The sequence below is a fragment of the Lutjanus erythropterus genome, chromosome 1 (genome assembly GCF_056507025.1).
Source record: "Lutjanus erythropterus isolate fLutEry1 chromosome 1, fLutEry1.hap2, whole genome shotgun sequence".
NCBI classification, from domain to species: domain Eukaryota; kingdom Metazoa; phylum Chordata; class Actinopteri; order Lutjaniformes; family Lutjanidae; genus Lutjanus; species Lutjanus erythropterus.
This window is the reverse complement of record NC_139317.1, coordinates 10,903,381-10,928,433: the sequence shown is the minus strand read 5'-3', so window position 1 is coordinate 10,928,433 and position 25,053 is coordinate 10,903,381. Positions and strand designations below refer to the sequence as shown.

Sequence of the window (25,053 nt, the reverse complement as noted above, 5' to 3'; positions counted from 1 at the left end):
ACACACACACACACACACACACACACACTCAGAGGACAGCACACACTTCTGAGGAGGTTACAGCTCCGTCAACACCACTCTCTGCTTTAGCTTCAGTCATTTCTGCCACACTGGGGCTTTTGTCAGTTTTTCGTGGATACAGAACATAAAATGATTTCCGGGAGAAATGCGGCTCAGACCTGAGGAGTTCGGCGGAGCTACAGGGCGACGACACGGGGGAAAAAGTCGCGGCAGCTCGTGAGCTACAGGTAGGAGCCGTTAACCGACAAGCTAGCGACGGGAAGAGCGGCGCTTCCGGTGAAGATTTCAAAATAAAAGCATTATGACGAATTCTGACCGTTAATGGCGCAATAACAGGTCATTAATTAAAAAATATGATTTTTATCAGTAGGTAGTAGCGGTTATTAATATATTGAAATCAAATGTTAGTATGTTTTATGTTCATACTGAAATTCATAAACACAGAGGGGGTTGTAGAATATGTTTTGGTAGAGTATTTTGTCCGAACAAAATTATGCAGTTAGTCGTTTTTATCATGACATTTGAATCCACATAAATCACTTTTGTATTGCTCATTACACCCTCTTGCACAGCAGAATCTATTCATTCCAAAAGTCACCATTTTCTGTATTTTCTTTAGGGATGAACGGTATGCAGAAGATAAAATAAATATATATTTTTTTTAAATGGAAAAAAAATCAAATTGCATTTATTTTGATAAATGTTGTGATTGTGGTTGCAATTCATTTTCACAGAAAAAAAATATGAAAATTATTTTGTGATTTTTGCAGGGGTCTGTAACAGACAAATATGTTCCCAAATTTGTTGGAGAATATGATGATTTGTAGGCCCAGGTACCTCTGTAGCACTACAGTGCTTCATTTGTATTTGTATGTTGTGACATATTTCACCTTAAGCAAAAAAGTGCAAGTGCCTATATTGTGATTTCCATATTTCGATGACTTGCTGTACTTTTATTTTGAAGAATGATTTCAGTTCCACATTTCAACCAGACTTCTTTTGACAAACTTGACGCTTATTTCTTCTTTTAATAGTAAAAAGTCAAGTGTTACTGATGCACATAATTTCCAGGAATGAAACTGATATGTAGTCATATCTAAAGCAGTAATTTAAAGTGAAGCATATGAGTTTTGCTTTTTGACAGACTGTACAATGCTGTAGCTTACATCACTCTGTAACTTTACTTAAACTACAAGTGCTGTGGGGCTACATAAGGAGTCTTAATCCATTTTGAAAATGGACAAATGACTTTATGTGGTGCCTGAATCAGACAACAAACAAAAACAAACAAAAAGCCATCAACAATCATTTAAAAATATATATTTATTTTCCCCTTTCCCTGAACACCATGAAATCCCCTTTGGATTTCACACTAAACAGTAATTGTTGTGCTCCAAATAGGTGTAGTCTTCAGTAAGAAGAGCATTTGGAGCCTTGTGCCGCCCCGTCTTAAAGAAACACGTCTGTCATCAAAGGCTGTTTTGAGGTGCGTGCACAATGGAGAGGTTATTTTAAGGAGATCTCAAGCAGCGCAGAGTGCAGAGTCCAAAGGCTGTGCTTCTGTCAGAGCTTCACAGACTGCCACTGTCTGTCTGTGAAGGGCTACAGGACCAAAGAAAGTTCATGTACAACAATAAGGAAAAACACTTGGCATTACAGGAAAAAAAAAGAAACTCAAGATGATGCCAAACAATGAGACAAAGCTCTGAAAATGATTAACATAAGGTGCAAAAATGTCACAGGCATAGTGATCTTTTCCCCTTTTGTATTTGTATTTGCATGGACTTATTAAAAGCACACTGTTGTTTTTCTAAGCCTCACACATGAGAGAAAACTCCCACGTGGACCGCTCCTAAAATCACAGACAATTTTAATTATCTGTGATAATCAGAATCAGTTTTATTGCCAAGTAGGTTTTCACCTACAAGGGATTTAGTGTTTGTGCATCACATAGTTTGAAAAAAAGATTATACAGCAAAAATAGAAAAAAGTAACTTTAACAATAGCATATAGATATATTTATATTCTAAAAACAGTGAAAACAATATGTCCAAATGACTGTTACTTAAATGAATGACAGAGAGAGAGATGACAGAACAGGTTTATACAGGGTTTATGCAAGTGCACAGTTTTAATTAAGAGAATAGACAAATAATAAGCAACAAGACAAATCTCCCTTCAGCTTTTCAGATAAATTAAACCTCTCCTTCTACAAATCCTCTGTAAACAAAGCAGTATGCCTGCTGTCTTTCTCCTCAAGGTGTACGATTACAAAAATACACAAAGCAAATTAAGCTCTACATTAATTAGGGTTTATTTTAGCTCATTTGCCACAGTTCTTGGCCGTACTTGGGAAATCCATTGGCTGTTTGTGACCTTGCCTGAGTTAATGAAGACTCAGCTGTGGTAATATGAGTGGATTCTCCCAATTAGACTGACAAAAGAGAGCCGGGGATCAAAGAGGGACAAAGAGGGAGAGTGTTTTTAAAGTGTTAGCTTCAGTTTCCTGTACTGAACATGGAGTGGGAGGTGGCATCACACTTATAGCCTCGGAGCTCAGCCTCAAAAATAGACTCGGACTTTGTATTATGAAAAATAAATGATTCTGAAATAAATTTAATTAACAGCCACAACAACTTTGTGGCACATGGCTACAGGTAGATGAGTGACCGGAAGCAGAGAGAGTGCAGTGACTCCTCAGAAACAATCCCAGTGACTACCAGCCTTAATAAGATTACACTTTATTGGATTGGAGGATGTCTTGTGACAGCACAAAATGTTTGTCTCCTGGGACGAGGAAGGACATGGAGGCGGAGGAGGAGGAGGAGCGGGAGGGAACTTTGAAGGGCCATGAAGGCAGTTCGTTTGTAGCCGACCTCTCTGTTCTAATGTAAAGTCATTGTTTGCTTGTTAGTCTTGGACAACAATCACAGCGCTGCCACGCTGGGCCATACATGTATGTTTTGTTTTGGGAGGAAAAATGCAGTGTTGCTGTAAGGCAAATATAAAACCTGATTCTGCTGTGCTTGGACTGGACTTTAGAGGACTGATGTTACTGATAACAGATTCATCATTCCTGTTTATGGAGTTAGCTACCCACCCCAGGTGTTTCCACCTCACTCCACCTCTCCTGCTACACTGATCCAGACTCTGGTGTTAGTCTACAGGGTAGTGAAGGAAACTCCAAAGGCCCTCGGGACTCCAGGTTCACATTGGTTTGTTGTAATTTGATATATTTTAGGTGTGTCTAGGAATAAAGGAACATGCACCACTAAAGCAGAATAAAAACTGATGTCAGTGTGTTTTGTTGTAGAGATATATATTGGAGTTAGCATGCTAACCAGCTAGCTTAGTCCGTCTGGTCTAATACCACGCTGTTCTTCGAGAGTATGTAGTGACTGTAGCGTCCAGTCTGTCTGGTCTCAGTCTGATAACGCAGAGGCAGTTTTCTTGCTGGTATCCTGGGGCAGACCCTGCCATCAGCCCCACTCTGACTGTTGCCCGACTTCCCTCTTGCTCCTCTGTCATTTCATGCCTCTCCTGTCCTGCCTGAACTTGCCATGTCTTCATCAGAGTCCGGTATTCCCTATTGTCAAACTGGTCTCTGTCGTCACAGAGGCTGCGTTCACCACCAGCATTCCCCGCTGGGTCCTCTCACCCTGTGCATGAAAAGCTCCTACCACTATCTGCACAGCTAACTGAGCGTCTTAGCTAACAGCAGCTGAAGGTCTCTACTATAGTCCTTAATGGACGTGAACATGGACAGCTGACGTATATTAGTTCTGTTTACAATAATTTCTGAAGTCCAGATCCTGACACCTATTAATGGTAGCCCAGGTAAATTAAGAGCTGCCAAAGTCAATTTGACGACCCCTGTAGCATTTTTAATTTTTTATCCATCAGGAGAGCAATGTCATCTGTAATCAAGTGACTTAGTCTAGTAGACGATCTTCCTCACCTGTTAGCTCTGCTGCTGCAGTGTGTGTGACAGTCACACTCTGCTCTGCACAGTAACACACACACACAGGGACAGAGTCTCCAGTTTAATGTAAATGTCTGCTTGCAGTTGTTTTGTGAAAAACTCATAAGAGCACGTGGTCAGTGTCGACCATTCAGTGCCACGTTGGTTTCGATCGTTTTAATCGGCTCCATCATTAAGAACAAGCCTCCTCCTCGCAGCTCAGCTGCTGCTGCTGCTTCAAAAACAGAATCGAGGGTGAAGAAAAATCCAAAATGTGGCTTGTTGTGTTTTTGGGTGATATTGTAAAACATCCTGCTGATGAAGAAAGTTAACAGAGCAGACACAAACAGGGAGAAACAGAGGGAGGCAGGCTGTGTGTGTGTGTGTGTGTGTGTGTGTGTGTGTGTGTGTGTGTGTGTGTGTGTGTGTGTGTGTGTGTGTGTGTGTGTGTGTGTGCAGTAAGAGTAACCAAGGGTGTAGGTGCGTGAGAAAGGAAAACAGAAGGGAAAAGGAGGAAAGCAAGGTGAGCCGATTCAAGTAGTTTGTCACTAAACACTAAATTAAAGGAGAAAAATAAAGGAAAAATGAAATAGTCTACTAGAAATAGGATAATTACAATATATAATGGAATAATTATTATTAGAATATAATGTTATATATTATATATAAAATCCCAATGCACCACAGAACGTCAACGATCAGCCACCCCCACAACAATACTTAACTTTCTGATGGTATGTTGCTCACTGTTTGCTTGAGTATGAGCATCAATTAGACAGGTGGCTAATTCTTACATATTGTCGCTGCTGGGCAAAACTGTAACTTTTCTTATATGAAATTTCAGGAAAGGCTTTTCAGTGTCTTTAAACTAACTGAATGTTGATCGCTCAAAGTTAGTAGCTCTTTTTAATACTTTGCAGTGGTTAAACCCACAGTCAGACATAAAGGGTGACCAATAGCGTTGACTTATGGGGAAAAAAAAAATTCAGACGTCAAAATAGGAAGATACAAGGTTTGTGTCAGACAGTTATGATGTAGCGCCTTCAAGAGGGGGTCTGTGTCAACATGCAATTTAATTCATTGTCATTAATGAAATTACACAGCAAACCTGTTGCCGTGTACTGTTCCAAGAACAAGACACACAATGAACAGATGCTGTGGTCGCCACAGGATGAAAGCCACTTTTTCAGATTACCCCTAAACACCCCATGCTAGAACTTACTGATGTCACATTTCATTAAAAGAAAGTAAACAAAAAAAACTCTGCTTTGGGCAAAAGTGTTTGCCAAATGAATGAATTCCAATCTAATGAAGATAAAATTAAAGGCAGCGTACCCACCTTCAGTTTCTTGGAGACGTGTGTGTAGGAGGAAAATCCACGAGTAAGAGAAGAGAGAACTCCCACACACTGTGTTTTACTTGCGATAAACTTAATTAAAGATGCAACATTTCGGTCCTTAGACCTGCTTTACCTGATGAAAATCGAAATGATGTATCTTGAATAAAGTTTATTCCAAGTATAGGGCAGAATGTAGGAGTGTTTTCTAACTTATTATATTGTATGTAGCTAATTTACCATTTTCTATTTTATTTAGAATATCTGTCCAGCCTTTTACACATTTCTTTCTATGTGGACTCTGTGGGTTAAATAATGTAAAAAGTAAGACTTTGGAAAATGGACATAAAAAACACTGGCACTGAATATAATCCAGGGTTTTGCAGAATCTTCAATTACTGATGTTCTTGTCTGGTGATAGGGTTGGAGGTGACAGATCAAAATCCCAAGTAGGAATCAGTGTTTTATGCTGAACAGTTTATATTCTTTGATATCAAATAAGGTTGACCTGCAGATGAGGTTGTTGGTCCATTAATGCTGTGAGCGAGGCTCTATTTTCTTTTGCAGCAGCACACTATTAAAACATAATGCACCAATACCTCACTGCTTATTTACCTTAGAAACTTGTCAGTCTGGTATATTCTGTTTCTGTCTTCATCTCCCGACCAACAGGAAACCTGCATGACAGTTTCAAGTGCAGACAGTAACACACTAGCAGGGTGAAGTCACAGTTTGTGGTGTAGCTGAGTAAACCTTTATTGTTTAGTTTGATAACTTGTTTAATTACGGCAACCTTGCAGAGACTAAAAAAGACTGAAGACTGAAACGTCTTCACCGCAAGAGCCTCTGTTTTTCCTCTCACACTCGTATAGTGAGAATGTTTGTCACAGGGCTGTTTGTGTCAGTGACTGTGAGATCATGGCCAGACTGTGTTTTATAAGGCGTTTAGACTGCAAGCAAACATTTTGTTAATAGGTTAACAAGAGAGCAGCCATCCAAAGGTCTGTTCCCAGAGCTACCAGACAAGGACACAGTCTGGTGTCAAAAAATTCCCAGCTGTCAGGTAAAGGGTCATAAAGATTTTTTTTTTTTCTCTGCTTAAGCTAAAAATAAGGTGAGAAACTGTCTTCTGTTTCATGCATGTTGTTCTGCACACTGGTTTTCGTATGAAAGTGAGCAGTTAGCTGTCAGACAGGCAGGAAATTAATCTCAGAACTCACAGTGTGGTGTTTAAAAATACATTTGTAATATTTTTTGTGGTTTGCGTGGCCTTAAACATAGAGTGCTGCTCACGGTATGGTCCTTTGTAAAGCTTAACAAGGACTCGAGTGAAAAAGGTGTTGAGGCAAAACACGAAAAAAACACTTAAGATTTCATTCCTGTATGTACTTTCACCACATTCTGAAAATTATCACTCAAGAAAAACATTTTACAAAATAAATCCAACTCACTTATGATTCTCCAAGACCTTTGAGTGTCTATGATACAGCGTGATATAAATGTAGTCCATTTTTCTTATTATTGTTAATGTCCTTTTCTGGTTTTAGAAGGAAAGTACTGTTGAATTTTTAGCACTGAAAGTTTTCATGACATGTCCTCCTGCCTTGACGTGATCAGCTGGTCGCAGGTGTCGCAGACTCAGGTTGCCTCATAACATGGGAACCAGATCTGCTCTGGCAGCTACAATAATATATGATAATATATATTTAGTGTATACAAATAATGTAATTCACATTTGCAAATTGGGCTAGTCGCCTCATGCAGAGCGCGGTGCAAATTCAAACAAGAGAACCAATCAAAAAGGCAGTGTTGGCCTAAAGGTGTGAGAAGCGAGCTTGTGACCGGGACATTGTCGGTTCAATGCACCAGCCGGCAGGATAAATGTGGGTGGAGAATCACAGGTCACTGTGATTGTACTGGTCGTACTTCCAGGTGTGAATGTGTAACTGTATGAACGTGATCAGGGTGTTCCTGACAAAGAGAGTGCTGCTCTCAGTGAAAATCCCTTGAATAAATAAAAGGTTAAAAAAAACACAAAAGTCAAAATTTGAGTCCATCTTGCCCAATGAATGGAGTCTGCCTGGGCGTAGAGACAGTTCCTTGTACGCCATCCTACCCTTGATGGTGTTGCACTGAAATTCGTGCCAATCCTCGTTGTCCAGAAAGAAGCCAAAAGAAGGTATTCTGAAAAGATGCAAAGCAACTGATTTAATATTTTTACTGTGAAGAATGTATTAGTATAACCCCGTTGTAATCGTCACCATTTTGATTAGTAACTATAATACAATTACATAATTTTTCTCATTAATTGTAACTGACAGTTGACCGATTTTAGGGAATTCTGTAGTTAAAATATGTAAGAATGCATCATAATAATTTTGTACAAACTGGTTTATTATTATTAATAAAATACTGCAACCCAACCATTTCCTTACAAGCATAGCAGAGCAGAACTACAAGCACCTTTTGAACACTGTTTCCATCTTGCCCTCAGGCCCACACATCTGCGATCAGATACCCCGCCTGATTCCCTTAACCTCAGGCTTAAGGTGGAAAGACTCCATGAACCCTCTCCTTATCTCTTACAATAGGCCCTTCACCTCCCATTCAGCGCTCTGTGATCACAGATAACCAGCACAGATGTAAAACCTCCAGGATGAGGAAGGCCCTTTTGTTTGAACAGGTCAGCAGCTGACGTGAGGCTTCTGGCCAATTAGAGATAATACATTGGAAACTGCATGTGGGAGCCCATTTCCATCAGCACCTGTAATTATACCGGGGCAGGTGGTAACGACTTCCCCTCTCCCAGAGGAAAATATGGCACAGGGCAGGCGGGTGTTCGCATGTGTGTATGTGAGAAAGACAAGAGAGGAATAAACATAATAGATCAACAACATCTGGAGGATAATACCATTTTTTTTCTTCTTAGAAGTCATTGAGATCAATGTGCCTCATGAGGTCCAGGGAGTGCCTGGAAGATTGCAAATTACTCAGATAATTTGAAAAAAGTAAATAAGGTTTTCAAACACTGGGATTATTTACAATAATGAGTAAACTGCCCACTATGTTGGCTCAACCTGAGACAGCTGAAACATAGTTATGAGCATGCAGAGGAGTTGAAACAGTTATCTAAAAGGAAGGTTACTGGAATTGTTAGTTAAAATAATGGATTAACAGTTTAACAGTAGGTTGAAATAGTTTGTTAACCAACTGTCTGGTTGAAATAATAATAGTATTGGATACATAAAGGAAGTTAAAAGCAGTAAATAAACAGTTGGCATAGTTAGCTAAAAGCAATGGACATTTTTAGCCAAAAGTAGGCTAACAGATAAGCAGTTACAGTATAATCTAGTCTAAGCATAATAAATAAACAGTTAGCATAGCTAAACTTAATGGACTAAAATAGTCAGTTAAAAGTAATGGATAAACATATTAGCTAAAAGAACTGGAAAAGCAGTTAAAATTGTTGGCTAAAAGTAGACTAACAGATAAACAGCTGCGGTATTATGAAGGCTAAAGACAATGGAGCTGACATAGTTAAAATTAATTGATAAACAGTTAAAACTGTTAGCTAAAAGAACAGTTGAGCAGTTAGCTGTGTCCAAACAGTAGACATAGTTATCTAATAGACAGCAGTATTGCATAAACAATTTAAAAATGCTGTTAAAATTGAATGAATAAACAGTTGAAATACTTAGAATGTAATAGATAAATAGCTGAAATAGTGAGCTAATTTTAACGGCCAAATGTAACGTTAGCTAGCTAAAGGTAATGGATAAACTGTTAAAATAGTTAGTGAAATGCAACAAATAACATTTTAAATAGCTAACAGTTATGTAAAGGATAAATAGGGGAAATAGTTAGCCAAAAGCAACGGTTAGTCTAACAGTTGACATATCTAACAGTAATGTAATGGATGTACTGTTTAAATAGTGAGACAAAAATTGATTGTTGAAATAGCTAACAGTAAGGGATAAACCATTATAATAGTTAATGCTAGCCAAAAGCAACAGATAACAGTTGAAATAGACAACAGTTACTGATTAACTGTTGAAACAGTTAGCCAAAAGTAGTACATGAGTTGAAATAGCTAGTAAGATAAACCAAATAAATAAATAATCGGCCAAAAGATTAGAAAAAAAGAATAACAACTGAAATAGCAAAGAGTAATGGAAAGAATAAACTATTTAAATAGTCAGCCAGAAGCACTGGATGACAGCTGAAAGCTAACAGTAGAGTAATGGATTAACAGTTGAAATAGTTAGCCAAAAGTAGCAGCTGAACTAGCTAACAGTAATGGAGAAGTTATTGAAAAAGTTAGCCAAAAGCAAAGAATGACAGTTGAAATAGTTAAATGTAATGTAAAGGATAAAATATTTAGTTAGCCAAAAACAACAGATAACAGTTTAAATAGTTAATATGGATAAACCATTAAAATAGTTTGCTAAAGATAATATATGAAAGTAAAGATTGACAGTTAATATAGTTAATAGTGATGAACATTGACTTAAACATTACCAGTTCAGTTGCATGAAGGAAATATTGGAACAATATCCACTTTTATTAAATTATTAAGTATTTTAACATTCAGCTAAAATCCATTTGAACACATTTGAAACATGGCGAGAAGTGTTGGTTAAGGGGTACTTGAACTCATCTGATAGGATTGTGGGAGCACGTCAGACCAAAAAGGTTATGTGGTCTAGTCAAGCAATCAAGATCGCTCATCTATTTTTCCATTGCTTCTGTGGTCTCACTGTAGATGGAGGTTGCGAGGCTTGTTTTGCCTCCCACAGGAAGCCATTACCATTTCAAACTGTATGCAGACAAACAAAACAAACTTCACCAAGCCCTTAAAATGACCTGAGCCACATAATCTATTGTAGCAGACCCTGAAACGCTGTGTTTTGAATACCTCACAGCTTCAGGTGAATTGTTCCCTGAACCTTAGCTGAGTGTTTTTATATTAGTGTGTGTCATGCTTTGTTCTACTTGTTGTCAGTCACCACCCACAGTCTGTGTTTGACACCTGAACTTATGCATTTTATGGTTATATCCCTGGTTTCTTCTTCTTTGGTATCTGTAATAGTTTACTGCAAGAGATATTTTGTGCTGAAAAGTGTGAAGTGTATTTTAAACAATGTTTGAGTCAGCTCACAGCGGCACATCGGGTCAGCCATCTGCACAACCTCCGAGGTGCTCTATTTGTCTGTAGACATCTGTGTGAGAGAGCAGACACTGACCCCATTTACGCAAGCACAAGAACACAGCTTTATTGCTGAGCATGGATTTTTAATGTAGTGTAAACCGGCAGAGCCAGACTTTGAATGTTGCATCATCACGGTGTTGATTCTGAAGACAGAGTCCGCTTGTTTTGCCCCATAAACTTTTTGAGGAGAGCTCTCTTTGAAGCCGGACCTGGACACGAAAACAAACAAGAGTACATGAGCGTCCAGTGGAGAGGTGCCTGCTGTTAACACAGAGCTGTGTGTTTGTGTATTCAGGGCCAGGAGCATGACTGAGCAGCAGGAGCAGAGCGAAGAAACAGGCCTGCTCGCAACACAGGACCTGGACCCCTCCAAGGACGATGACACACACGGCCACTTCAGGCAAATCTCGCACACACAAACACACACTGTTCTGCAACACTTGCTGTCTTTCCCTGCTCCTTTTCTCCCCCTCACACACCATCTGTATCCTGTGCATAGTCATGAGTTACAGCCCTAGGAGATTTATTTTCACAGCACTTATTTTGTGCTTTTATTTCAGCTGTATTTGATGTTAAACAATAGTCAAACACACACAGACACACACACACACACACACACACACACACACACACACACACACACACACACACACACACATACAGACCACAAACAGTTTTACAAAGGACTTCTTTGCTTTTACCCCAATAAATGTCTGATTAGAGAACTTTAATTGTTGCAGTTATACTACTAATAAAGTTTTCTAATCAATTTCAACACATTTGTGCAAGTACCCATATGCACTATGTGCGTGTGTGTCTGCAGACAGAATACGTGTGTGTGTGTTATATAAGAAGGATTCGAGGTAGCAGCAGTGTAATCCTGGAGAATCTGTTCTGGGATGGGATTTAGCACTGAAGCATGGTGTGTGTGTGTCAGTAGACGCAGTGAATGGGAGGGACTTGAACACGTTATGCACGTGTCAGTCTTGAACTTTTAGCATTCAGTGAACAGTGCTTGTGTCTTTTATTCCCTCCCAGCGCCTAACTCATGTCAAAGCTCCTCTGTTGCTGCGTGCAACAGCTCACATTATAAATACTGTTATGTTTTTAAAGTTGCATTGATTAATGGTCTGAATTTATCACCACTAGGGGGCGGTGTTTAGGGTAACACATTAGAAAAGTAACGCATTACACTATCATGTTTCTTTTAGCTGTAACAAAATAATATAACGCGTTACTGACAGGATTTACAAAATAAAAAATACAGCTGGTGTCAAGAAATGTCACCACCTCACTGATCACTGATTCACTAATGTATTTAAAAGGGTCCTCTTCAAATGCATGATGGGAAATGCAGGAAGTTGCTACAGTATAACCTGAGCGGAGAGAGCGACAGCAGCAAACTCTGCTCTGCTTATGTTGCTAACTGTTGGTACGTATTAGGGATGTGTGATGTCTGCTGAATTGGCATATGACAGTGTCCACAGTGACACAACGTTTTTTGTCTTCAGTGAACTTATAGGTTTTCTATTCTTTCTGTTTTCATCTTGTTATTCTTAACATAGTTTTTATTGTTAGTAAATCAGGTACAAGGAGCAATTAAAATTAAAGCATCCTTCATTTTTGTGCTCTCAGGCTAAAACTCATCATCAGTTCTGAAGCACCTTTAAAATCACAGCGTTTCAGTGATAAAGGGCTCAGTGGTCCGTGATTATTGTGCATCGGCCCAAACTTAATACATATCTGATCAGTTCCTTTTTAATTGGGTATCAAGTCAGTCAACATGAAAATTGTAATGCAAAACCACAAATCATATCACATATCGCAATTTCAGTCAAAATAAACGCAGTATGACTTTTTTACCAGATAGTGCAACTGTAATGCCTAGTCGGTACAGGGCAGAAAAACATCAAGACGAGCTGACAAAGACTTATAAAGTTGTTTTATATATTTTTAATTTTCTGCCTGCCACTTGATGCTCAACTCGTTACCACACCAAAGCCTGGAACAGACCCGCTGTGACGGTTCTCACTTCAGATTAGGTTTGCAATAATACCTACACAACGTCCAGTTAGACTTTCAAAATAAAGCTCGCTGAGAAACATTTCAGATGACAGTCACAGTTTGGTTAAACAACTCGGTTGGATTCAGGAAGGCGTCATGGTTTGGGTTAAAATAACTACTTCCTTAAAACAATTATCATTGTCAGTTTCACACACAGGAGCCAAACCACCAAAGTAACCCTCAAAAGTCCTGCTCTGTTAAAGATGATGCCACAGCCGCCAACTGCCAGCTGGTTGTACAAACAAAATGTCAACTGACGTGAGGGTGATAAAAATACAACGTAATGTTCACATTTCAGGAAACAGTTTCCTTTCTTCTCGCATTGTTCCTATCATTTTTGGTGGATACTTTGCAGTCTCATAGTGAGTCAATCCACTTCTGTCAGTTCACTCTCAGTCCCAATTTCTTCTCCTCCAGCTAAATTATTGACTGGGAGTCCACTTCTACACCGGCCACCGATGGGAGGTGTTCGCTTTCTAATTTAGGATTCAATTTAGGATTCTTTGAGCTTGTAATTAGTTTCACTATTCAGCCTCACAGCCAAGGGCACTGAGATACACTGACAAAGGCGCATGCGCATTCACACACACACACACACACACACACACACACACACACACACACACACACACACACACACACACACTCTCTCTCTCTCTCAGCAGGCAACATTTTGCTTTGCTCACAGGGGTATAAGCTGATACACAGGTTTAGTTTCTTTTCCAAAACACAACAGTGTCTGAAGTGACGGTTTACAGTAGATCAAAGACAGTTGTTTTTGCTTTGTGAGGATTTTTTGGTTGTTTCGCCTCATTATATCTCATGTGGAGGACTGAGACAGGTTCACTACATGTACAAGAGGCAGAGGTGGGAAGTAACTAAGTACAAATACTTTGTTACTGTACTTAAGTAGAGTTATCAGGTATTTTTACTTTACAAATTAAAAAAAAATATAGAGATATATAGGTATCTGTATACTTTTTACCTTTATACCCTATATTTTAATATAAATATCTGTACTTTCTACTCCTTACATTTTTAATACGACATTACTTTAATGTTAATGCATTTTAAGGGAATTAATGTTAATGTTTTTATTTCGCATGAGTGAAAACAGTGAAAAAGAGGAAAATATTGTAGAAGACGCAACAATACCTAAAACGATGCAAAGGATGTAACAAAACGAAAAAAAAAATGTAAGAAGATGAAACTGACATAACAAGATAAAACAATGTAAAATACGTAATAAAATTAAAACAATGTAAAAGACATAACAAGATGAAAATGACGTAACAAGACACAACAATACAATTGTGACATAAAAGATGCAATGACGAAAACAACATAGAAGACGTCACAAAATGAAAACAATGTAACAAGACATAAGAAAAAGAAAAAGACATAACAAGATGAAAATGACGTAACAAGCTGTTACCAGAACAAAACAACGTAACAAGATGTAACAGGACAAAAACAACATAAAAGATGTAACGAGACGAAAACTGCGTAAAAGACGTCTCAAGAAGAAAACAACACAAAAGCATAAGAAGATGAAAAAGACAAAACAAGATGAACAAGACATAACAAATCGTTACAAGACAGAAACAATATAAAGACGTCACAAGAGGAAATAGAGGAGACTTTCCAGCGCAGAAAAGATGAGGCTCAGTTAACTTTGCACAGAAACAGCCGGTCGAAATGTCCTTCAGAGGGGAACTTTGTGCTTTCATACTTTGAATTTATTTACAGTCTGAACTTTTTTCACTTTTACTTAAGTAAAGAAGTTTAACCAGCACTTCTACTTTTGCCAGAGTCTTATTTTACACAAGTATTTGTACTTCTACTTGAGTAAAGAATGTGTGTACTTTTGCTGCTTCTGGAATAAGTGATGTACAGTCCACTGAGCCTCCTGGCACCTAGAAAACCAACCTTCAAGATCTGCTTTCATCATTTTCATGGTTTTTTTTTTTCTTCAGCTGGAAAATTCAGTGGTCCCTCTGGGGCTTGTGAATTCATTCAAAACCTTCTGAATAATGACTAAAATAAACCTCAAGAAACATTTTACTGAAGCTAGATTTTATACAAGTGTCCATCATTTCCATCCCAGTATGACCTTGTTTATACCGTTTCTTTAAAAAAAAAAAAAAATGGTTTACCTCGACACACCACATTCACGGCTCTCCTAACGCCGTGATGGGAATTGCCTGTAGCGGTTTTCTTCTTCCTCTCACCAAGCTGTACCAGCAGTATTGATTAAGACCTGGATCTTGTGTAAAAGAGGGAGACAGATGGAGAGCGAGAGCGAGAGGACTAGAGAGCCGGTTGGTCCCCACAGAGCTGCCTGTGTTTTTAATAATCACTCTCTTCTCTCCACCTGGGAGTGCAGAGCCACTGTGGAGCCTATTTATAGGCAGCAAGCAGCAGGCAGAGCAGCACACATGCACTATTGTTCACAACATGGTCACAAGATAATGGGCTGGCTTTTCTGGGAGGAAAACGATGAATCTGCACAACTAGGACAAGCTGCATACAATAATTAAATGTTGGAAAGGTTAAACAGAGGGTAGCTTTTGGCTCCCATAATGACCTGATTTCTGCTGTAATTTGCTTTGGTTATGGATCAATTATTAGATATCCTCCTTTCTAATTGCAGTTTAACTGCACTAAAATTGTTAAGGAATTCTGACCTTTAAAGGTTTACATCTCATATGTATTTTGGACAATATTTGGTCACACTTTGCAGCACACTAATAAAATGTCATAAATTGTACTCTGTATTAAATTTGACGAAAACTAGAAAGAATTTGTTCTCTATTAGACAGTGGTTATACCCTAAAGTGTGTTATTTCCCACTGTTACACTCTTATTAGACTTTATTAGAAGGTAATTAGGACACATTATAACAGAACTGTACTGTAAACTGAAGTATATTATTTTCCATAATTAGACTTTATCAGAAGGTAATTAGTTGTGCTTTAATCATGCCCAAAAAGTTGAGCCTGTCGAGGCCCAATGCTGATAAAATTCTGTCCGAACCTGACCCTCGTTAGCATATTTCAGCCCAAACCCGATTATAGTTTCTTAACAAGCTTCCATCTGTGCACCAAATGTTAGGAGTTTTCAGTGACAGGGACAATACATGCAGGGAACTGGAGTCAGCAACGACTAAATTGGGGAGAAAAATGAAAACAAACAAACAAATAAAGCACAGCTAGAACCTGACGTGAGCCAGTGAAATATGTGAAAAGTAACGCCCGACCCGACCCAAACCTGTTGGGTCCCATTGGGTTCGGGCACAGATCTCAAACTCTATAATTTTTTTTTTTTTTTTTAAATTAATTATTTAACTTTAAGACTTTATTTAATAACTTATTAGACTTTATTAGAGGGTGATTTGTGACACATTACAACAGAACTGTACAGTAAACTCAAGTGTATTATTTCCCACTGAGAGACCCTTTTTAAATTTTCTTAGAGGGTAAATTAGGGACAAATTATAACAAAACTGTACTGTAATCTAAAGTATATTATTTTCCACAATTTGACTTTAGTAGAGCGTAATTTTTGGGACACATTACAACAGAACTGTAAAGTAAACTAAAGTGAATTATTTTCCACTGTTAGTTAATAGATCTAGGTTACAGTACAGTTATTCTGAAATATGTCCCTAATAACCCTTTAATAAAGTCTAATAAGGGTCTAACTTTGGGAAACACCACTTTAGTTTACTGTACAGTTCTATCTTACTGTGTCCTTAATTACCTTCTGATAAAATCTAATAAAGGTTTGACAGAGGAAAATAATATACTTTATTTTACAGTACAGTTCTGTTGTAACGTGTCTCAAATTACTCAATAAAAAGGGTCTAAAACTGTCTAATAAAGCACATATTATCTTTGTCTAATTTGATGCAACATACAGCTTGTTATGTCTTATAAGTGTACTGTAAAATAAAGTACCAACCAATACTTTTTATTTATTTAATGTACAGGATGTATGAATTTTGTAAGCAAATACCCAAAATATGATGTTAGAATGGAAAAACAAAAGAAGTAACACAAAGAACATTTTCACTGAAACAGCCTGGAAGAGATTGTTTTGCCAAATTAGGCAACTTTGGATGGATGCAGCATGGATTTTCTTGCTGCTGTTTTTGAAGATAATATGTGTTGTAAAGTGTGGGATGTTTCACTTCAGGCGTCTGTGAGGTGTCCAGCAGATCCAGCAGCAGGAGAGCTGGCATCGCTGTCACAGCTGCACTGTTCTGCTGTAAACAACAGCCTCATCCTGCACCTACACACACACACACACACACACACACACACACACACACACACACACACACACACACCACACACACACACACACACACACACACACACACACACACACACACACACACAGGCGGCTGTAGCATCTGTCAAACCTCTCTGCTCTCTAACACTTTAACCCTGCTTGGGTCTTTTTCTAACCTGAGATGTCCCTGTCTGTCATGAGAAGATGAAAGTAGAGTAACAATAGAGGCATACAAATTAACGTCCTAATGTCTGGAGACCAGTGGTAGAAAGTAATTAAGTACATTTACAAAAGCGGTAGTGTTTCCTTTACCATAACCACAAAATATAACATCAAAAATAAAATGATCTAAATGAAAATCTCCTCCCTCTTCTTTTTAAGTGGCTAATATACAACTTAACATCTGTTAAAACCTTCTTGCAGTAGGTTTAAGTACACTGCACTGTACTTTACTTTCCATTTTATCCTATTCTTTACTTTAAAGTACTCCATTACACCTACCTCACAGCTATAATTACTAGTTACTTTTCAAATTAAATTAATTTAAGTTAAATAAGATTAATTTTAAATAAAAAAGAAACTTGTGATATCCAATCATTTGCAAAAATTAGAGAAAAGTTAAAACAAGCAAACAAACAAAAAAGCACAATACATATTATTATCACAACTTTGTTTTTTCTTCTTTCCTCTCCCATTAATCAATTCGACCCCACTGCACTGAAGTCTTTATTATAAAGTAGTAAAAACTGTCTCCACCTTAACCAGATACAACACAAAAATGCTGTTTACAAACTGATGCATCAGTGCAATCTTTAATTTGATATATATATAATTTATCACCCACAGGGCCCCTTGTCTTTTCAGCATGAGTGCGTTTAATTTGATACTTAAAGTGCATTTTGCTGAAAATACATCTGAATGATTTTGAATGCAGGACTTGTAGTATTATTTTTACATTGTTGTACTGGTACTTATACGTACATGAAGGATGTGAATACTTCTTGACTTCTTAACCTTGGAAAAAGTAGTTTGACAAAACGATCCCAGCTCAAAGCCCACATGCTCTTTTTCAGGAGGTTTCAGCTATATCTCACTGTTTTCATCAGTCGATTGGAATTTGCTCAGCTGTCGTGTAGGTTTGTTCTGATGTGAGCGCAGTCGTTGTTTTCATTCATTGCTCTTTTTTAGGACTTCTCATCATTCTTAAACTTTTATCCAAAACTGACAAGACAAGAGGTCCTAAAAGTTAAAGGGATTAAGTCACACGGCAGCTAAGCTTGCACGCTTCTTGCACCGTTGAGTAAACTCCAATCTGATGAAGACCCTATAATATAATTAAAACATAACACTGTAGCAGACCTTGAGTTTAGACAGTTTTATAAAACCCTTGCGCCCTGCTGCCTTAAAGTTTCATCTAGGGAGGCCTTAGGAAAAGCTGTGTTGTATAAACTCACCATGAGGATTTCCTTATGATGATTTAAGTGGAAAGGGAAGACCCTTTATTCACCAAGTATTTGCTCTTTGCTACTTAACTGCTCCATTGTGAGTTGTTAGAAGGTCCTTAGTGACCATTTTCCAAATTTTAAGTGATCCATAGCAGTCCCTTAAAGGGATAGTTCATCTAAAAATGTAAAATCAGTCATTATCTACTCATCCTCATGTCCGACTGAAGGTCAGGATTAGTTTTTTAGTCCACAAAACACTGCTGGAGTTTTACACTTTTCCTGCATGTTTCTTTGTAGATATTTATCAATATTGGTATTAAATATAATTGGCATATTGATTTTTTATTACTGTATATGGTAATGGCATTACATGATGAGTTTGCCTTGAGTTTCTCGTCCAAAATAAATATTTCCTATCACGATGAAGGTGATTTCCTTCTGTTGATAAGTATTTAGTAGCGTTGGTTTTTACTTTATCAGATTTAAGTTTACATTGGACACTTTTCTGTGCACTCAGATGCAGAAATCAGCTTTTCCCTGACATAATTATCCTGGTGTCATCATGACTGACACCCTGGCGGCCAGAGCTTCATCTCCATGAGAGAAAGGACGACATGGAAAGACGCAGCAGAGTCAGGGAGAGTTAGTGTGGGGACAGAGGTCACACTATCTTCTTACCCAGAGGAGAGTGTAGGGCAGGGATACTGACAGTCCTGCTGCTATACAGGAAATAGCGAGGGCTATTTTAACATAATGGCACCTTGCTGTATGTATACTAGAAAAGGACAATGGTCAAGGAGAATACAAATGTGGTTGTGTCACGTAATGATGTGCCACCTGAATCACAGAGCAGCCATGTATGGAAATGTTACTCTAATGTTAATGCATTTTAAGGGAATTAATGTTAATGTTTTTATTTTGCATGAGTGAAAACAGTGAAAAAGAGGAAAATATTGTAGAAGACGCAACAATACCTAAAACGATGCAAAGATTAAATATTTGGAATCCTTTTTTGTCTTTTCACTTTTCATTTACACTGCATTTGATTAATTTAAAGTTTTTACATACTTATGCTGACACCTAATAACACCTAATAAGTCGACCTAGCTAAGCCCCGCCCCCCTTAGTTACTGTTGCTACCTCTGTCGACATCTGGCTCTGGCAGTTGCAGTTTACAACGATAACAGTGGCAGATTTACTGTCGAAATAATTTGTAATTTTGAAAACAACGAGCCCTTGATTTCAGACAAAGGTAAACAAAGGCAGTTATCTGGATTTCTAGTTGGTGACTGTTGATTTTTACTTGTTGAAATGACAAATGTTGACAGATTTTGTTAGCTGTAGCTAGCTAGCTAATTAAGCGAGCATTAGCTTCATGAGTCAGTTGCTGTCTGACTTTTTAATGTTTACAGTAGATATTTTCATTTTAACAGGAAAGGCTTGGGAAAAAAAACGATTTAAATATTAACTTGATATATGATATTGTGCTACAAGACTGAAAGGCTAAAGCTGTATGTGTCAGGCAAAAATAGTGCATCTTCACCAGTTTATAATTCATGTTAGGGCTGAAACAAACGATTATTTTCATACTTGATTAATTGGTTGATTATTTTCTCGATTAATTAATTATTAGTTGTTCAGTTTAAAATGTCAGAAAATGGTGAAATTTGTCAATCAATGTTTTCCACGATGACGTCCTCAAATGTCTTGATTTGTCCGCAGTCCAAAGATAGTCAGTTTACTTGCATCTAGAAGTAAAGGAGCCAGAAAATATTCACATTTAAGACATTTCTTTAATAATCGATTACAGCTGTAATTTAATGTACTGCTACAAAACATAGAACTTAAGAAACAGCATTGTTTCTGTATTGCAGAGTAAAGCAAGTTAGTTCTATTGTATTTGCTACATGTATGTTAGAAATTAAATATTTTACTGAAATAAAAGTACGAATACCACAATGACAAGTCCTGCATTCAAATTTTTACTTATGTGTTTACAGCACAATATACTCAGAGTAGAGCTGCGACAACTGATTAACTACTAAATTTTAAAAATCAGTTCATTGGTATTGATTTTTGAAGGAAAAAAACCCAGAATTCTCTAAATTCAGCTTCTTAAAAGTGATATATTTTCTGGTTTCTTTACTCTACAAAACAGGACATTTGATAACATAACATAGTTATAATTTACATAGACATTTCTCCTAATTTTTTTTACATAAAAGATAATGAGAAAAAGCTTGGAGGATGAGGACTTTAGCCAATGTATTTGGCAAATGTAACCGTCTTCCTGTCCCCTTCACATTACTCCTGCTGGACTCTGAAGGGTTGAAGATATCAAGGCTCACTTTCCCTGCTTCTTTTCATGCCTTTTTCTGTTGCACTGAGTATGAAAAATGGCTTCCACTGAGTGAGATCATCCATCAGAGTAAACATGAAGCAGCAATTTAGTTTTGCCAGAGCTTCTGTTTTATCAGTCTTTCCTTGATCAGGAGTGTCTTCATATCAGCCCTGCGTTACGTCGCTCTCTGCGCGCTGTCAATCATCTGCAGCAGCACTCACACAGAGATATGGGAAGAAAGGGAAGTCTCTGTCAGGAAATAATCCTTCAAAAACATCTAGCCTTTCAGACGTCATTGTTGCATACATGTCTTCTTCTTGAAAGCATCTTAACTGGGACAGCAGTTCATTTCAGTGACATTTTCCTTGAAGGGCTGATTATACTGTATTTTATCTGCTGGGTGGTTCTGTCTGCTTTAGCAGGAGATATGAGTATCATGCTGTGACATCTGCTGCACTGCTCTGACTATTCCTCCCGAGGCCAGCTCGATGCCAGTGATGTATATAGGCCTGTGTGTGTGTGTGTGTGTGTGTGTGTGTGTTCATGTGTTCTGACTATAAAAAGAACAACACGGATAATCTCCTGGCATGGTCACTATTTGTGTTTAAACAACTCAATATTTATCTTTGATTGTGTTGTTTTGCGACAGCCGTCATCCCGCTGCCGCAGTTATGCACACACCGATGATTAACTCATCATGTGGAAGCTTCAACCCAGCTTTGATTATCATGCAATGTACATATACATAGATACACACATATACTGTACACACGCACACAAGCTAACGCCCATTTGTCATGCTGGCCAGATGAAGCCATTAATCTGCCTTCAAATGTGCCTGTAAGAACATACTGATGAAGAAATTTTTTGTCCATCACAGCACAAGACTTGTAGACTAGTGTGGTATATTTATCACTGAGAGGCACACGATGAAGAAGCGTCATTTTAATTCTAAGTGTGTTTTTTCTTTCATCACAGGTTTCAGCTAATTGAAGACTTGTCCTATGAAGATGTGAAGAAATGTTATCGCGGCTCGGTGAGTCTCTTTTTATCCTAACTGTTACCGTGTCTGTGATGGAAACAAGTCCAACAAATTGTATTAATTTTTAGCTAAATGTTTCTTCTATAATAAAAGCAACACACCTTGTTAAAACACCACGTTCCCTCTGGGGAGAGTGTTTGTTTTGTGATTACTAGACCTGAAGGAATTTCTCTCACTTTTATGCTGGAGTGTTTAAATATCTTTCAAACAGTTGCTTGTCATGATAATTGCATCCAAAAGCTGACCAGTGGTGTCCAAAAATTTGACAAAATGTAATTGCAATCTGATGGATGCGTTATTTATTTATTGATTTATTTCTTAGAAATTATACGTGGTGATATACAAGCCAAGATTAAATGGTGAGTTTATTACAAAATTAAAAAAATAAATAAATAAAAATAAATGGCAACTTGAAAAAATGTCCTCTATTAAATATTAAATATGATGTGTACAACATTTTTTGTTTGTATAAAATAAATTTTTCATTTAACTTAAAATACTTCTGCTTTACTTCTTCATTAAAATAAAATAAAAATAACTTGCCATGACTGAGGGATGAGCAAAATTGTCATGACTGTATTTGGTAATGAATGTTTGAATTATGTATGGACAATTACAAAATAAAAACAGTGGCACAGTTGGTAGCCGTACCTCATAAAATGAAATAAAACAATAAAATCATTATCATAATCCAGTGCAGTATTGAGACAATTCCTTACTGTGTTACTGTGTTATTCAGTATATTATTCCAGCCAGTCATTGCCATTTTGCTTTACTTATACTTCTATACTTTTACTTATACTTTTAAATGGACAATATACTGCATGTAATAACTCAGAAGAGGACACCTATATTTTCAAATTTCAAATTTAATTGAACAGTGGCAACAAAAAGTCTTGAAGTCTTAAAAGGAAGCATAGCACTGATTTGGAGTTGATTTGCGAACTCAGATGTTGTATTTTATGGACTCTGACTTTGTTTACACACACCCCAGCCTTTTTTTGTCTTTGGTTGAGGCCAATGTTTACTTCTTCTTCTTTATTTTGACCAATAATTCTGTTATCTATCACCACTTGTGACTTAATGCTGAATCACAAAACAAACACCCAATCCTCCAAACTTCTCAGAATTTCATAAGTAGTTATGTAATGTGGAACAAAAACTTGCACCATTTTCCACTTTGGGAACAATAGACTTGCTCCAATCCTGGCTAGTGTCCCATAGACAAAATGTCAGCCTTGATATGATCCATACCAAATACCTCAGACTTATCATCTTATACCATTTCAGATGAGAATTCAGTCAGCAAATCATTAAATTATCAGTCATGAACAGTTAGCTAAGGTGATGGAGCTCTCTGTATTTCTGTCACCTACTGTAAGCGCCATATTCCTGAGGACAGGAGCAGCTCTCGCCTGAGCTATTAATAGAAAGACAAAAACAGGAGCGGCAGACAACAGCAAAGTGAGCAGATACGAGTGGAAGGAAAGACAGACGGAGAAAGATAGGGAGAGATGGTCTGGTGGTGGCAGAGATATTTAGAGCTGGAGGTGCGTTTGAGCTGTGAGGGAGGAGAGCAGGAATGAATGAGACCTCTTGTGTGTTCAGGGAGGAAAAATGTCTGATTTGCTTGGAAAAGTGACGACTTTTGAGTGTGACACCACAGACAGGAGAACCTGAAACAGAAGGGGGGTAGAGGGAGGGAAAGGCTAAGGAAGAAGAGAAAGACTTGAAGTGAGAGTGGTGAGGAGTACCTGTGTGTGTGTGTGTGTGCGTGCGAGAGTGGGTGTTGTTTTTTCAGCTCAGAATGATGAAGGGCAGAGTGTGTGTATGTGTGTGAAGGAGGCAGAAGGAGAGGGAGGGTGTCAGCTGGGTGCTGCAAAGTGTAGAGTCACTGGAGGTGTATTTGAGACAGAGAAAGAGAGCCTTGTAGTTTGTGAGAGGCTGTAAACTGAGGCGTAGCTGTTGTAACTCTGTAGTAGTGTAGGTGTGTGTATGTAGACATTAGAGCCAGGTGTGTGTTTGTAGACTAGAGGTAGTTGCACGGAGGCAGTCCTCCAGCATACTGACCGGCGACAGGGGAACAGTGTGTGTCTTGCAGCAGCTTGCTCCAGGCCTTGGATGTGCGCGAGTGTGTGTGTGTGTACGGTGCCAACGTGCTGAGCCTGGTGCAGAGCTCGCGTCCGTTGAGGGAGAGGGTGGTGTCTGCTGCTGCTGCGGCGAGCGGAGCCGGAGTGGCTGGCGGCGGTCGTCGTGGCGGAGTGGCCGGTGGTGCCGGTGGTGCTGGCGCCGTGCAGGCAGGCCGGTCCGCCAAGGAGCTGCTCATGACTCTGCCCTGTCCCTCTGCACAGACTGTCAGCAAGTACAACTCGCAGTACCACAAACTGTTCCAGTGTGTTCCCAAGGATGAGATCCTCATGAAAGGTACTGTGCTTTTTACCACGAGCAAAACTTTAATTCTGCTGCAACATCATAAATCACCTTGTCAGTGTTCTTGGACTTGTCATACTTCAGCTTCACTTTAATTTGCCTCTTGTGCTTTTGCTACTGTTTTTATTTTTCTAATCCTCTCAGCCTGTTTTAACTGCACTCTGTTTATCTCTTCTTGCAAGCTGCTAATGTACATTAACAATATGATACTGACCTGACTTTTATCAAATATCAGTCCACTTCCCTCCCTTGTAGGGGTCGGGATGCCCAGGTTGGGAACCAGTGATCTCGAGTTGAAATGATCATTCACTGATTCAATTAGTCAGTTGACTGAAATTAATCGTCACCAGCTGCAATAACTGATTAATCATCATGTCATGTATCTAGCAGAATCATTCAAAAATTCCAATGTTCTCATTTTCCAGCTTTTCAGTTGTGGGCATTTACCGCTTCGATGTTTTATATGGTTATAAATCCAATATATCTTTGGGTTTTGGACTGTTAATCAGGTGAAAAGAGCCATTTTAAATGACCCATGTGTAAGATTTACAGGCATTTATTGGCAGAATATGTCAGAAATTGAGTTCAAAATTCATAGGTCTGTTTTAATTAGTGTGTAATTAGGAACAAAAACAAGAAAACATTGTGTTTTCATTACCTTAGAATGAGCTGTGTATATCTACAGAGGGCACGGGTCCATCTTTTTTTTGTAGTGGTAGAGGGGACAAACCAAAACCTGGCTCTACATACAGCCTTTCATGTTCACAGCTACTGTAGGTTCTCCTGCACATTTAGAATGGGAGGGTGAGGAAAGTTGGTTGCAGTCTACATCCTCACTGATAGATGGCACAAAATCTGACACTGGTCCTTTAAGGCCTTTGGCTCTTGAAAAATATGTCACTTTTTAA

The 25,053-nt window shown here is 38.3% G+C and overlaps 1 protein-coding gene across 7 annotated transcripts in view; it reads left to right on the top strand.

The window, feature by feature from the left end:
- gramd2aa (GRAM domain containing 2Aa) overlaps positions 1-25,053 on the top strand; it is a 45,179-nt gene that overhangs the window by 4,442 nt on the left and 15,684 nt on the right. For 3 of the 7 annotated variants that reach the window (XM_084740684.1, XM_084741015.1, XM_084740770.1), the window contains exons 2-4: positions 10,823-10,927; positions 21,652-21,709; positions 23,803-24,139. In XM_084740684.1, the coding sequence (XP_084596810.1) occupies positions 10,823-10,927; positions 21,652-21,709; positions 23,803-24,139 (500 nt within the window). Of the gene's footprint in view, positions 1-3; positions 249-10,822; positions 10,928-21,651; positions 21,710-23,802; positions 24,140-25,053 lie in introns of those variants that run through there. The other 4 variants (XM_084741091.1, XM_084741165.1, XM_084740934.1 and 1 more) reach the window with 3 other exon arrangements.